At 45.3% G+C, this 15,885-nt stretch overlaps 1 protein-coding gene across 7 annotated transcripts in view; it reads right to left on the bottom strand.

The window, feature by feature from the left end:
- LOC147013632 (homeotic protein female sterile-like) overlaps positions 1-15,885 on the bottom strand; it is a 174,560-nt gene that overhangs the window by 145,653 nt on the left and 13,022 nt on the right. For all 7 annotated transcript variants that reach the window (XR_015051393.1, XR_015051392.1, XM_085855621.1 and 4 more), the window contains exons 4-6: positions 4,334-4,472; positions 3,876-4,048; positions 2,864-3,034 (exon numbers count right to left, since the gene is read on the bottom strand). Coding sequence is in view for 5 of the 7 variants with exons in the window: in XM_085855621.1 (XP_085711747.1) it covers positions 2,864-3,034; positions 3,876-4,048; positions 4,334-4,472 (483 nt within the window). In the remaining 2 variants the exon portion in view is untranslated. The remainder of the gene's footprint in view (positions 1-2,863; positions 3,035-3,875; positions 4,049-4,333; positions 4,473-15,885) is intronic.

The following is a 15,885-nucleotide window of genomic DNA, read 5'->3' as shown; positions in this document are numbered from 1 at the left end:
GCTGGCCAGCTTCATCTGCAGCTGCTGTGCTGCAAGGCCTGTGCCGGCCAGTTCATCTGCCGGCTGTGTTTGCCTGCAACGGCCTGGTTCTGCGGGCTGAGTTTGCCTGCAGCGGCCTTCTTCTGCGGGCTGTGTTTGCCTGCTGCCTTTGCCATGCCATGCCCACTGCCCAGGTTCACCAGCCCCGTTCAATTTTTGCTTTGCCCCCCCCCCCTGTTCATTTCCATGTGCGCCAGGATCCGCAAGGCAACAGTTTGCAAGCTGCAAGAACTGCCCTGTTGGCAGCTACAACATGGGCCTGCAGTGGCGGCCCGTGCACCGTGTTTGTGTTCATCCATCCATTCGTTGTGCTCATTGCGTGTGCCACTTGAGCTGGCACGGAGACTGCATTTGTGCAGCCCATGCACCGTTGTGGTTCACTGCATTCGGTCCATCCATTCATCCATCCATTCGTTGTGTTCATTGCGTGTGCCACTTGAGCTGGCACGGAGACTGCGTTTGTGCAGCCCATGCACCGTTGTGGTTCACTGCGTTCAGTTCAAAAGGGAAGGCCTTGGACTGTGTGTGAGCAGCCAGCCACGTTCCCTGTCACCTGCATTGTTTGAGCCAGAGACTGCATGTGGGCAGCCTGGCTCCCTGCTAACTGCTTTTCTTTGCAGAGTTCAATGATCCTGGGCCATGGTTTAGTGTAAAATTTGTAAGTTAAGGTTAAGATGTACTGTAAATATGAGTGCGCCCCCGGCATGTTTGTCTTAGCGCCGGCAATTTTATTTAAGTCGTCCGTGTGAGTGAGTTTGTTTAGGTAGTTACGCAGCCCTTAGGTTATTTATTTTGGGGACACGAATACCATGAATGTCGCACTCAGGGATCCGTAGGTAAAATGTACTAGGGGAAAACTACACATGATGGCACACGAAAATTTGACGACTCGGGACGAGTCTGTAAAAAGGGGAGGGGGTAGTGTTGTGGTTACCAAATTCGCAAACCACCATTCAGGTCCCTTAGGTGAGGTATCTCGGCAAGTATATGTGTAGTTAGGCCCAAACCCGTTGTCTAGTGGGAATACATGTCATTTATGCGAGCTGCGACTCTTCAGGATAGCCGTTTTTCTTTTACTATCTTTATTTTGGACCAACCGCCATGATTACCACCACAACCACAACATCAACCACCAACCACAACGCCGCTTCACCACAACCGCCACGACCTTCACGTCACACCTCGCAACCGTAGCATCGCCACCGTTCTTGCCCCGCTGTGGGTACCGGTGTTGGACTCGTGCAGGGCGCGCGTCGAACAGCGTGTACAAAATCACGGATTTTGTGCTTCAAAAACGGATCAAAAACGACACACGCCCACTTCTTGCCGTCCAATCGGTGAGCGAGGGACGATTTGGCCCCGCCTCCAGGACGATCGATATATGCAAATTTGTGGATCAAAAAGCCTTCACGCCCACTTTTTCTCGGGCCAATGGGGAGCGAGGTGAAAGGTCAAAGGGAGGGGGTCAAAGGCAAAGCTACGGGGGGATAAAAGGACCGTGTTCGTCAGTCAGAGTCCAACGGGAGAGTCCAAAGAAGAGTCCAACGGGAGAGTCCAAAGAAGAGTCCAAGAGGAGAGTCCAAAGAAGAGTCCAGAGTCGGAGAGTCCAGAGGCGGAGAGGCGGCAGCGGCGAAGGCAGACGAGGGGGTGCTCGCGTCGGTGCCGGGAGCTGCACGCCCGAGGGAGGCCGGCAGCGCGACCTGGCCGAGGTGGAGACGCACACCAGGGATAATAAAGATCCTCTATACCCCGAGCATCAGCAACCCCCTCCTGTTTCCCCCCGCGCTGAGATAGTGCGACCAAGGGGGCCCCTTTCCCACCCCCTGCCAGACACTGTCCGCGAGGTCCGCGGAGTTGGGGCGCCATCGCCGCTCCGCGTCTCATCACCAGACGGGTAGGCGCGACCCGGTCTCGGCCTCAGGCCCGCCTCATCCTTGAGGGTATTTCTTTTCCTTGGTTTTGGGTATGTGTTGTCGGCGCCGTCTGTGAAGTAGAATTGTATAAGTGTTGCCGTGTGCTCGGTAGTCGGTATTAGCTCTGCATTGTGTTTTCGCTTTTATATTTGCTTTTTGTGTAAATGGAATTGTGTTTTTTTTGTGTGCTTTTGGTGGAATTGAATGTGTGTTTCCCGTGTGCCGCGAATAAATGTGCTTTATTGTTGAACTGTTTCCCGCTTCGCTTCGTCATTTCTCCCATTGAACCCTCATCTTGCTTCACGTAAAGGGTTGGTAGTGGGCTGAGTACGCCCGATAATTAATCGAACCGTCGAGGTCGACGATAACACCGCTCGGTTATTCTGATAGTACGGAACGGGTCACTTAAGTGGCCCGTGTCCGAAGTCGACCTGCGGCGAGGTGCGATCGCCCGGTCTACCCTCCGCGTGGGTACTTAGGTAGGTCGAATTTGGCGAGCAACCCTATCCCACGCGGGGGCTGATTGGCTCGATCGCGGTGAGACCGAAAGGTCCACCCGTGACTGGTTCCCGGCGTTAGTCCGAGAGGGTCACGACTGGATTGTCCGTCCGGTGGGCGACGTGCCGCGATTCGAGTTACGTGGCCGTCAGCACGCCGGCGGGCGCGAATCCGCAACAATATTATGGTGAAAATTTTGTGTCGATCGGATTTAGCATCCCAGAGAAAATGATTTTTAAAGCGAAAAAGTCCGCGAAATGCCGGCGGAAGAATAATAATAATAAAGAATAAAAAATAATAAAGAATAAAGAATAAATAAACAGAAGAAAAACAATAGGGTACCCTGTACTCACAGGGTACCCTAATTATTATTTTCTTTATTAATTTTCATGCGTCATATGGACCAAGCATACCTTTGGAGTCGGTGTATTATGTGTTGCGGCATATCCCTGCATGTTGAGTGGCGTGAGGGACACCATTGGCTGAGATAACAATGTTGACTGTACTCCAGGAGCAGCAGGAGGCGTTTCCAGTGGAGGCTGCCCAACTGCAGGTGGCGTGGAGACCGAGCGGGCCATTTGATTCTGTAAAGGACCACACCGTCAAAACATTTCAGTTTAAACTCTCAAAATATCGGTGCTGTCATCAACTCTTATTCGCACATTGACTCACTACTAACATAAATAAGTGATTGGTATAGTTCATGTAGATATAAACCTGCAGCGATTGAGTTTGGTAATTAAGTGTGGTGGATGAAATCATAAGTACAAGCTCAACACTAACTGCAACTTGATGAAAACGACAGTTAGTTTGTGAAACACTGCTGAGGGTTTTGAGTGTAATTTTTAGGCAATCTCTAGTTTTCCCTCCCGAGTTTTTCCTTTGGTATCCATCTTGTCCACCCCATGCATACTCTCCTGCCCCTCATTCCTCCCCACATCCATTGTTTGTCCATGTCCGCCTCCATCTTGGCCTTCAACTCTGCTGTTGGCGTTTCCCCATTCTCGCAGCTGTTCTTTTTGGTCTGTTGTGCCCCGATCCATTCAGTGAACTAGTACTCGCTCTTCCACCATCTTTGACTTGGTATCCAAAAAAAACTTTAAAATTTCATCATTTAATGGTATATCTTAGACAATATTCGCTCTTACATGAGCCTCAACATGATATACAAAAATTAATTAATTAAAAAATATATAAATAAAAACAGATTTTGCCAAAATCGGAAAACCCTCTTCGAGAAAGGGGAAAATGAAGTCACTACAACCGCCATCGTATGACACTTAGTCCTCCTGTCAAGTTTAGATGAGACTGGATAAGTAACGACCGACTGTATTGCGGTGAAAACGGACAGACAGACAGACACCAAATGGCGTATTTTAGTATGATGACAAACAGGTCGCACAATTAAAGCACCAAAGGACATACCTGCTGTTCCAGACGTAGTGGTGAAGCAGGCAATGTCTGCACAGCAGCGATCTGCTGTGTCGCTGCCGCAGCTGCAGCACGTGGTAGTCGCTGTGAGGGGCTCGGCGCTGCGGGTGTGTGCGGTGAATGCGGTACTGGACCTGCAGTAACCACAGGCTGCGCCGCAGTGAGAGCTGCAAGGATAACACAGGTGTTGCAATTGAGATGTCAAGGAGAAAACGAAAAGGAAGTTGGAAATTTATCATACAGGTGTCAGTGAGGAGAAACAAGGCCAGAGAATGCTTTGTTTAGCATTTTAGAAGTGTGCAACCCCGTTATGAAGACCATCAAAACATGCTTTTTAGCAATGTGGCGCGACTCTCGTGGTGACAAATTAGTGATGAAAACAAAACAAATAGACCAACCAAAATTTGGTAGCAGCTCCCAACTGTGTGTAAACTGTTTGAGCAAAGCCAAACCTGCAGGCTTGCGACCACGACGCTGTGGAACTCGTGCCACCGGTGACGTTATCTCGTACTCCTCCACAGGCATTTCGGCAACCTTCTGCAAAAATGCCTTCTCCACGGTCTGGGCCATCAGCACGATGTCATCATTCGGCTGCAGAAATATCATGTGAAAAATGAAGATTAAAAAAATTCCGTGAAAGAATAAAGGAGGGGCAGGGGGAGGAGAATAAGACAATAAGCAAAGGAGTCAAGAGTTCATGAGACGTTATCATTAGACATGTAAAATTGTGATATATCGAGGGTATGTTAATCGTGTCAATGTCCTTCAAATGAAATGGAAGAAGGGTATGGAATGAGGGGAGATGGGAATTTTCTCTTTTCCTTATTAATCCATGGTCTGGCCTCAAGACCAATTTCTTCACAAACAGTAGGCAAGCTATTACCAGCACTGTGAACAAGTTACAAATTCCTGCCAGAACCTGAGACGAATGTCTGGCCTGGCCGGCCGGTTTGTGAAAGACTCGAGCCAAACTTCCCCCTGGCCAACCCTGCAAGAACATGGGAATAATTGTGACCGTTAACAAGAAGGAAGCAGGAAGAAAGGGAAGAAGGAGGAGGAGGAGGAGGAGGAGGAGGAGGAGGAGGAGGAGAAGGAGGAGAAGAGGAAGAAGGAAGAAGGAAGAAGGAAGAGGAAGAAGGAAGAAGGAAGAGGAAGAAGGAAGAAGGAAGAGGATGAGGATGAGGAGGAAGAAGGAAGAAAGAAGAAGGAAGAAAGAAGAAGAAAGAAAGAAGAAGGAAGAAAGAAGAAGGAAGAAAGAAGAAGAAGGAAGGGGAAGAGGAAGGGGAAGAGGAAGGGGAAGAGGAAGGGGAAGTGGAAGAGGAAGGGGAGGAGGAGGAGGAAGAGGAAGTTGTTGGCTGATGGTGATGTAAACCGACTTCCAAGCAGATGGAACGTGTCCTCAGGCAAATTATAAGAGTGAATGGAGCAGAATGTTTGTGAAGTACAACATGTCGCCTATTTATGAAACCAGTCAGCGAGGCGAGGGGTAAAAAATGCCGAGTTCCTTATAAATGCACTGATATGCATGTGATGTTTTTTTTTTTTTTTTTTTTTTTTTTTTTTTTTTGTATACCTTGGTCGAGGCTCGTATGAGAGCTAACACACAACTCACAGCAAGGAGGCATGAGACAAGAGGGGTGGGAGTGGAAGGGACAAAACATTGGGGAACAGACACAGGTGAACTGTGGAAGGGAGAGGGATGGGGATGGGACGGGGAACATGGCGAGGAGAAGATGGACATTACAGGGACTTTCAGGGAGGAAAGCAGGAGAATTGAAGGAAGTGGGCTTGGGTGGATTATCGGGGGTAGAAAAGATCGAGGATTTGGATGGGGGAAGATAAGAGGTGGTGGTGAACAGCTGTTTTGAAAGCCTGGAGGGAAGAATGGGAAAGAATAGAGTGAGGAAGTTTATTCCAAAGGCGGGAAAAAAGAGGAATGAAAGAGTGAAGATGAGCAGTGATTCGTGATTTTGGTAGTTTTACCAGAAGGGGGTTGTTGGCGGACCTTGAGCGCCCTGTGGAAATGTGGTTGGGACAAATCGCAGAGAGAGCAGGGGGGGCAAGGCTGGAGAGGAGTCGGTAGAAGACAGAAAGACCACCGACCAACCTGCGGTGATTGAGTGAGAGGCCCAAAGACTCAGCTTCATTGCGGGAGATGCCAATGATCTTAAAAGCCCTGGTTTCGACAGCGTGAAGTCGAGAAAGGTGGGAGGCAGGAGCACCAGCCCAGAGGGGAGAGCAGTACTCCATCAGGCTACGGACAAAAGCTTTGTAAGTAGTCAGGAGCTCAAGAGGGCCGAGGAAGGACTTTGCACGACGGAGGATTCCCAGTCGGCGACTGGCTTTTGAGGCAAGGTTGGAAATGTGACTTTCCCAGGAAAGGTCATGGCAGATAGTGAGACCCAGAAGCTTGAAAGAAAAGACTTCTTCCAGAGGATTGTTGAGAAAGTGGATGGGGGGGTTTTGTAAACGGTCCTTTCGAAGAGACATAGTGAGAGTGTGAGATTTGTGTGGATTGAAAGACATGTTCCACGTGTTTGACGTTCACACCGAAGCATTCACGGGACGTGGGATGTTTCAAGTGTTCAATCAGTGCTAGCACATGGGACAGGCAATTCAAAATCCATTCCAAAACGAAGGTGTACTCCACAATGCAAAGCCGAGAATGAGGCTGCATCACTCGGTTTCCAAGGATAGCAGATTCATTTGCAACAAACACAAATCATACCATGGGTGGAAGCCATGTCAGCCACATACATGTGAAGCAGATCAAACATGGCACAAAAATGCAGCACGCTGAATTACAACTGAATGCACGTCATTTGGGTTTGTTTGTTTTTTTTTTAACCAACGCTATCACCATCGCAAAGGAACTTTGTTTGCCACTGTAACGTTAATACACTTTTTGTGAATACAAAGTCCAGGCTCGTGGAAGAGCGCCAACACAAAATGGACCAGGACGCAACAGAACAAAGGAAGGAAACAGTAGAAAGAGGAGAAACACCAACAGCAGAGTTGAAGGACAGAATCGAGGGAGACATGGACAAATAAGGGAAGTGGGGTGGAATGGGGGGCAGGGGATGAAAATAAAGGAGGAAACTCTCGGAGAGAAAAAAAAAAGGAAATGTGGAAGGAGGTTGGCTTGAGGAGAGGGAAGGTGGGAGTTAATGGGGATACAGAAGATCATGGGTTTGAATTGGGGATGATCTGAGATGGTGGTGTACAGCTGTCTTGAAGACTTGGAGGGAAGAATAATATTGAAGAGAGTATGGAAGTTGGTTCCATAGGTGGGGAAAAAAAAGAGAAACAAATGAGTGGAGTTGAGTAGTGATTCTGGTTTTAAGTAGTTTCAACAGATGGGGGGGTTGATGGTAGACCACATATACCCTGCAGAAAGGTGGAGGGAGCAAAGCATGGAGAGGGCAGAGGGTGCAAAACCAGAAAGGAGGTGGTGGAAGAAAGAAACCAACAACCTGTCTGTGATTGGGAAAGTGACAGACCCATCGACCCAGCTTCATCACGGGAGATTCCAACGATCTTGAAGGCCTTGGTTTCCATGGTGTCAAGCTGAGCAAGGTGTGAGGCAGGTGAGCCAACCCAGAGGGGAGAGCAGTACATCATCAAGCTATGGATGAAAGTCTCGTAGGTGGACAGGAGTTCAGGTGTGCCAAGGAAGGACTGCACGATGGAGGATGCCCCGTCGGCAACTGACTTTGAAGGCCAACTTAACATGTCTGAGAGTGATATCCAGTATATTATCAGGACTTATTACTAGCATAGCACCTCTCCTTACGGACAGGATAATTCCCCCATTCCCCCAAAATTGGCATATTTTAGTATGACTTGCAATACCTGCTGCCCTCCAGGAGCGGTGCTATGCCATACCTCCCCACCTTGAACCCATAGGATTTTTTGTTTTTTAACCGCGTAAACCTTTCCTGTGCACCCTCCTCTTCCCCCTCAAGCAAAACCAGTGCAGTTTTCAACTCGTTCTGTCTCGAGGTTCAAATATGCATCAACGTCAAGTATGGTGATGTAAATTTGATGAAGCAATGGTGAAGCGAGCGGTGACAATAGTTACCATATTTTCCAGTGTATAAAACAGACTTTTATTTTAATCGGAAAAAAGGGAAAAGTTGGGGTTGCGGTTAATAAACTGGTGGAGGAAAAAAAAAATCAATCTTAAAAACGATCAATGCTGAATTTAAATTATATTCCAAATGAACACAACAGCTAGAATCCAACAATGGAGCACCCACCTGAAAAATATGCTTGCATGGCAAGCTTCCCTCATATGTCGTGTTCAAGAGGAAGACACTGCCCAAAGACAAGTTTCCAGCCGACATCATTGTTCGTGCGCAGCAGAAGGGGTGGACAGACGAGGGACTTGTAGTGGTGAAGATATTTTTACATGCATCATTTTATACATGAACATCCGATGAACGCAGAATTAATCCACCAAACTTGTTCCTTACATGCAGACGCCATGCTCGCAAATGCTGCATAGCAGAGCGTGGTTTAAAACTAGGAACAACCAATCAACCCCGAGTACTTTTGTATACGAGAATAGGAAATGGATTTAAAAGGAAAAATAATCTCACGAGAGAGAGGAGCCACGTGGGATGGTGAAGCTTCAAGTACCACCACTGTTGTTCAGTTCTTTTGGCTTCTTTTGGTTCTCTTCGTTCTTCCCTCGTTTGTATCAGCGGTTCCTAACTTGCTTCCCACGGATTACTCGCGTCGACCAGACAAACTTTCTTACTTTGCAGGCCTTTGTATTTGACCCAGGTTTCGAGGAACATTACCTGCATCTTGGTGGAACCACCACAGGGGAACTTTCCTATTTGCCGAAGTTGGTGTTTTCATCAGGTGAAAATCAACATTTCATGACGTGTTTCCGGTGAAAACAACATTTCGTGACGTGTTTCCCGCCGGGATCTTCGACCCGGATTCCGAGTATTGGCCACGTGCATCTTGGTTGAACTTTCACCGTTACTCCCGTCGCGATGTTGGCTGAGCATCATGTTGACTGGGAGATTGCCGGTGTTCATCGGGAGGATGAGAAAGGTCGACCCTTCTGGATCATCAAGGTGTAGGAGGAGATACCGTCGGACATCATCCAGCGAGCATTTCTGAAAAGCTGCATCTCCAACAACATGGACGGCACAGAGGACATTATCATTTGGGAGGTGGAGGCTGCAAATAAGTGACAGTGATGTGCACAGTGACAGGGACTTGCTCTACTCTGATTCAGGTAAGGAGTTAGGTGCCGTCTTCGACGAGGAAAGCCTTGATGAGGATTTCCTCGGGTTTAGCTGAAAAGCTTCATCAAAGCCAAACAGCCCTTTTCAGTGCCACAAATCCACAAGAAATATGTATGATACCGGTATGAATCCCTTTTCTTCTTTTTTCTCGGAATAAAAAATCCTCTTTATAATATTAATAAATAAGAAAGAAAAACAAAAACTTCTTGGTATCCTCTCCACTCTCTTCAACTTCTTGAAGATGAGAATAAGACTGTTAGACGAAATTAATCGGACGTGAGAGTAAGCATGTTGATACCCCCGTCACTTTGTTCGGTACAAAGTTAATGTACAAACATCTTTAGATCTAGATCAGAAAATAAAATGATCAATATATTTGTTGTGATTATTCCCTTTCAGTACACTGGTTAAGATGATGATGCTTAAACCAGAACAAGAGAAATCTCACTCACATTAACAATGCAATGACGGTTGTAGATGAAGTCCGGCTGATGATTACTCCTTCGGCACCTCTCCACCGGTTGGTAAAGAAGGAAAGATTTATTGGCACTGAGCCGTTGCAGCTTCAGAAATGGCGCCGAAAAATTGCAAGCAGAAGAGGAAAACTCGTTCGTTGCAGTCGTGGTCGTTTAACCGAACAAACAAAATCCACTTCGCTCAATAGTCTTGATAAAGTCGAACCAAACAAAAGTCACCATGAAAAATAATGACGTGTTGAGTGACTCATGAATTGGGATGAGAAAGGCTTGTCCGTGAAGGCGCGCAAGCTTCCAGCGTGTCGTCACCAAAAAAAAACTCCCGTGAGCCCCCGGCCTTTTTAACATCCAGTGCGTTCATTGACTCTCCGCAAAACGAAAATGATTGGCTACCAGAGTTCACGTGTTTGAAAAATTTATGAATTATTGAGAAAATTAGTGAGTCACGACATATTAATTTATTTTGAGGGTGAAAAACAGGGGTGCGGTTAATACACGGCCACAGTTTATACACCGGAAAATATTGCACTTTGTATCTCTTCAGTTGTGGATGTTCTTTTGCTATGTGGTGACTGACACAAGGAGAAAATGTTCTGTTGGAAGCTTTGTGGACACTGAACAGGAACCATAATGCCAAAGCATGCCCAACTGTAAGAATACATTGTCTATTGGAAACACCTGATCAAGACAGACATTTAATAAGCTACTTGGCAAAACAGGCAAGGCTGACAGTTTTTGTGAAATAGGAAGGTACAAATGTACAAAGGAGGGGACAATAATGGATTCTCAAAGGGTACAAAGAGAGCGGTTGAGGATTGAGTCAATACGTAATAGAGCTGGAGTTGTATGTATTACAAAAAAAAGACAACAGAGGTGAGATCACAGTGGTTTGAGCATGTGAGGAGAAGAAAGGATGAGAAATAAATCAAAAAGTATCGAGTGAGCTGATTAGAGGGAAAGATCAAGAAGAAGTGAGATTACGGTGGAGGGATGTGGTGGAAAGATATTTTAAGAACAAGAAAAAGAGCAATCAGAGATTGCAGACCCTCGCCAGGACTTGTTTTGTGTGGTGTATTTTGTGTGGTGTTCGTGTACTGGTGTGTTACGTAATTAACAAGAGACATAACGAGAACTGCCACTTTATAACTGCTGGCAGTGAGGACCGGATACCAAAGACGTCCCACTTTGATCGGACACCTGACCCTGACCCATGACATTTTTTATGATTATTCAATTGGATTCAGAATGGGGTTAAATATATATTAAATTCAAACCAAATGGAAGAACAAATAGGTATAGTCCTGCATTGGAGTAATCAGAAGGAACCCAAACAAGCAAAAACCAAAGATGAAGTCATCAGGAGGAACCTGGAAAGGATTCACATTCCAGCTGCGACTCCTCTACCCTCAAATCCATCCAGGCACAGCCAAGTGAGCCTTAAAAAAAAAAATCATAACAAAATAACCCAAATCAAAAAAATTAAATAATTTGGGCTGCCAGACCTTGTGTCCAATCAAGTGGAAATTTAAAACAGGTATTCCCCGTCACCACAAGATCATAATTGTTAAGATTCACGTCGACTGATTAAACGGTTCCAGAGAAAACATTATTTAATATTTTCTGAAATCCAATATGGCTGCCAAACCATGTGACCCATCAATCTTTCCTTAACAAACTTGGACACCCGTGCCTGAGGGAACATTTGTGTGAAGTTGCCCTCAAATTGTCCAAACATTCTGGAGAAGATTTTTATATGTTTTCGGGTGAATCCAATATGGCTGCCAAACCATGTGACCTATGATATCAAACGTGAACCATTTGTTCCTCGTGGACAGGTGGTCATATGTGTAAAAAGTTTTGCCTCGATCTGTTCAGCCACTTCAGAGAAGAATATTTTTGAAGGTTATTTTTAACAACATAGCTGCCGAATCACGTGACCGACGACGTCATTGTATTTTTTTTTTCTGTGGACCATTTTATCCTGAGATGACCCTCAACATTTTTCACTCTGATCGGATGTGGCGTTCTACATATGTAATTATGACGTCACAAGGAGGACGTCATAAAAAAAAAAATCACTCATTCCCCATGAGTACTTGCTGTGTGCCAAGTTTCAATTTTTCCCTTGGTGCAGTTTCAGAGATACAGAGGTCAAGATTTTTCCCGTTTTTCCAATATGGCTGCCACACCACGTGACCTATGATGTCATAATTATCATTAAATGATTCTACATCAGTAGTCGCACAAATTGGGAACAATTTCGTCTCAATCCGACGAGCGGTTGCGGAGAAAAACACTAAAGTTCTGTGCGGACAAACAAACAGACAGACAGACAGACAGACAGACAGACAGACAGACAGACAGACAGACAAACCCAAATGCAATACCCTCTCCTCTGGCGAGGGTAATGATTATGGGGGAACACTTTAAGTAGTAATGTACCATGGTCATGGGAAATAATTACATTGAACTTCAACAATATCCATCGTTACTGTTGTCATGGTAATGTAACATTTTTTATAATTTTTTGTATACCTTGTCGAGGCTCGCGTGAGAGCCAACACACAACGCACAGCAAGGGGGGCATGAGACAAGAGGGGCGGGAGTGGGAAGGACAAAACAGTGGGGAACAGAGACATTACATCTGCGGAAGGGAGAGGGATGGGGTGGGGAACATTGGGTAAACAAGATGGACATTACAGGGACTTTCAGGAAGGAAAGCAGAGAATTTGAAGGAGGTGGGTTTGGGGTGGATTATCGGGAGTAGAAAAGATTGAGGATTTGGATGGGGATGATAAGAGGTGGTGGTGAACAGCTGCTTTGAAGACCTGGAGGGAAGAATGGGATTGAATAGAGAGAGGGAGTTTATTCCAAAGGCGGGAGAAAAGAGAAATGAAAGAGTGAAGGTGAGCAGTGATTCGTGATTTTGGTAGTTTTACCAGAAGGGGGTTGTTGGCGGACCTTGAACGCCCTGTGGCAATGTGGTGGGGACAAATCGCAGACAGAGCGGGGGGGGGCTAAATCGGAGAGGAGACGGTGAAAGACAGAAAGACCACTGACCTGCCTGCGGTGAGAGAGTGAGAGGCCCCAAGACTCAGTCTCATCACGGGAGATGCCAATGATCCGAAATGCCTTGGTTTCCACAGTGAGAAGCCGAGAAAGGTGGAAGGCAGGAACACCAGCCCAGAGCGGAGAGCAGTACTCCATCAGGCTGCGGACAAAAGCTTTGTAAGTGGTCAGCAGCTCAAGTGGGCCAAGGAAGGACCTTGCACGACAGAGGATTCCCAGTTGACAACTGGTTTTGGAGGTGAAGTTTGAAATGTGGCTTTCCCAGGAAAGGTCATGGCAGATAGTGAGACCCAGAAGCTTGAAAGAAAGGACTTCTTCCAGAGGATTGTTGAGAAAGTGGATGGGGGGGTTTTCTAAACGGTCCTTTCGGAGAGACATAGTGAGAGTGTGAGATTTGTCCGGATTGAAAGACATGTTCCACGTGTTGGACCAGTTTGTGATTTTATCCAGATCTGCAGAGAGCGAAGAAGCTGCTGCTTGCCGGTCTGAGGGATGACCGATGGTACGGCAGAGGTTGGAGTCATCAGCAAAGAGATATCGAGGATTTTCCAGAGTCGGAGAGATCATTGATGAAAACCAGAAAAAGAACAGGACCCAGAACGCTACCTTGAGGAACTCCAGCCTGGACAGGAATAAGGGATAAAAGAACTCCATTTAGGGCCACACATTGACTGTGACAGGAGAGGAAGTCTGCGAGTCATGCAAGCCATATAAACGCATATAAACGAGTCTGCGAGACATATAAACGCATTATTGATGTTCTATGTAGAGTGCTACAGAATTCATTATCCCCACACCTTTTGAAAAAAAAAAGGAGGGATTTTGTAAGGGGTTTGTGCGTAAGTCTGTCCGTCACGCGATACACTATCCCACGTAAATGGTGGGGCAGAAATTCACCAAACTTTGGAGTTGTGATCACCACATGACAAGAATATGCAAGAGCATTATCATTTTTGGCCCCACCCCCTGGGGCAGGGTCAAAATTTCAAATACCAAAAAATGCAATCAACATTGAGGGACACATGAACTGTGCAACTCGTTCTTGGATTTCACCCCCAGTTCATTCCCTCGGGGATGGGGACTTTGGATCACAGGGGTCAAAATGGGGAAAACAAATCAACTCAAAATTTGATAATGGGTCATTCACGGTGGAACTTTTTGCCATCTTTCAACAATGCTTTGGATGGGAAGTGTCGGGATTTTCTCGTTTAATTTTTCGACTGAAGGCCCTGTTGAAAATTTTAAGTCAAAGATGAAACACTAAAAAAAAAATAATAATAATAATAATAAAAATTAAAAAAATGGCTCCAATTCTCATGCCGAATTTTATTTAATGAAAAGTTGTTTTGTTTTTTTTTAACATTCATCTCAGGTTCATAAAGGAACTTTTACATAAAACACAAGGAGGACAAAGATAATAGTAGACATCAGTGTACTCACATCCTAATTATATTAGTATATAATGGACAAATAGAGCATATGGGATATGGGATTCAATGGGGTATGGGATATGGGATATGGTTTTTTTTTCTATAAACCGCACAAAAAGGTCAGAAAATTCCATGTGGTGGACTGGTAGTATATTAAGCATACTCAAACATTAACATGGTAAGTCACCTGAATTTGCAAAAATGAATACCAAACACACTTACATGAGATAAGTTTGAGTATTTAATGGAATGGATGTACCTGATAAAACAGACGTGGCTGAGCACGTGAGCATGTTTCCATAATGAACTAGAAGGGCACTCGGTGGAGCGTACACCTTCGCCTCACAATGCCTGATGCACGGGAATGTATCGGGCTCAGTACATTTTTGAAATATCGTGCCATATATCGTTTTTGGCCCCATCACTCAATGGTGAATAATCACTAAAGAGATTAAATAATTCTTTCCAGATCCGGATTTTCACCAAAATTAAATCGGTTCATTCTTGTCACACACCCAAACCTTCCCACCAAATTTCATCTGAATCCGTCCATAACATTTTGAGATGTCCTGCACACAGACAGACAAACAAGCAAGCAAACAAACAAGAAGACGTCGTGCAGAGCACAAAACTTGCAAAATCCATCAATCCAATTTGACCTCAAAAATAATTGGTGGTTGAATTCAATGAATATGCAACTCCTCTTCAAATTTCATGTGAATTGGATGAAAAATGACAATTTTAGAAATTCGGCCTATGTTCAACTTTTGGCCAATGTGGACCTTCAAAATAATTGGCTGGTTTAATTCAGTGACCTGAAATATAAATCCTCTTCAAATTTCTAGTCAATCAGATGAAAATTGAGGAATTTAGAAATCTCACCTAAGTTGTTGACCTTTGGTCTATATTAACCTTTTGGTCCAAGTTGACCTCAATAATTCTTCTTCTTCTTCTTTTGGCTGCTCCCGTTAGGGGTCACCACAGTGGATCATCCGTTATGATCCGCATAATGATTTGGCACAGGTTTTACGCCGAATGCCCTTCCTGACGCAACCCTGGTCGCCTCTTACGACACAGCGATATGGTACCCCTATACTAACTGGGGCATACACCGGGCCCAGTACACTGATACTCACTTCGCCGACCTCGGAAGGATGACAGGCTGAGTCAACCTCCTGGTGTGTATTAATTAAAGCGGCCAACGGGGATTGAACTCAGGACCTTTTGAATCCCAAGCCGCTACCCAAACCATTACGCCAGCACCAGGCTTTAAAAAATAAATAAATAAATCCACACAACCAGAACTGCAATGTCCTGGCCGGCGATACCTGAACACTTCCTGGTTTTTGTGACACACTTCCTCAATAATAATGTTGACCTCAATAATTGGCTGGTTTAATTCAGTGACCTGAAATATAAATCCTCTTCAAATTTCAAGTCAATCGGATGAAAATTGAGGATTTTAGAAGTTTGAAGAATTTGTTGACCTTTGGCCTATGTTGACCTTTTGACCTCAAAAGCAATAGGCTTCTTGCTTATGACAAACTCTACCATGTGATGAAGTTTCATGAACATCAGTTTATAATTGTGACCTGAAGGTGATAAACAAACAGAATAACAACATTGACTGAGCAAAATACTTGAAAAAATCTTTGATTTTGCAGGTAACAGACAGACAGATGGGGGTGAAAACATAACCTCCTTCACCTTCGGTGGTGAAGGTAACAATAATACTTTAACGGCCACAATTATTCCCACGTTCTTG

The sequence above is a fragment of the Eptatretus burgeri genome, chromosome 14 (genome assembly GCF_056783735.1).
Source record: "Eptatretus burgeri isolate ZD-2024b chromosome 14, Ebu_testis_v1, whole genome shotgun sequence".
Lineage (NCBI taxonomy): Eukaryota > Metazoa > Chordata > Myxini > Myxiniformes > Myxinidae > Eptatretus > Eptatretus burgeri.
This window is presented reverse-complemented; position numbering and strand designations above follow the sequence as displayed.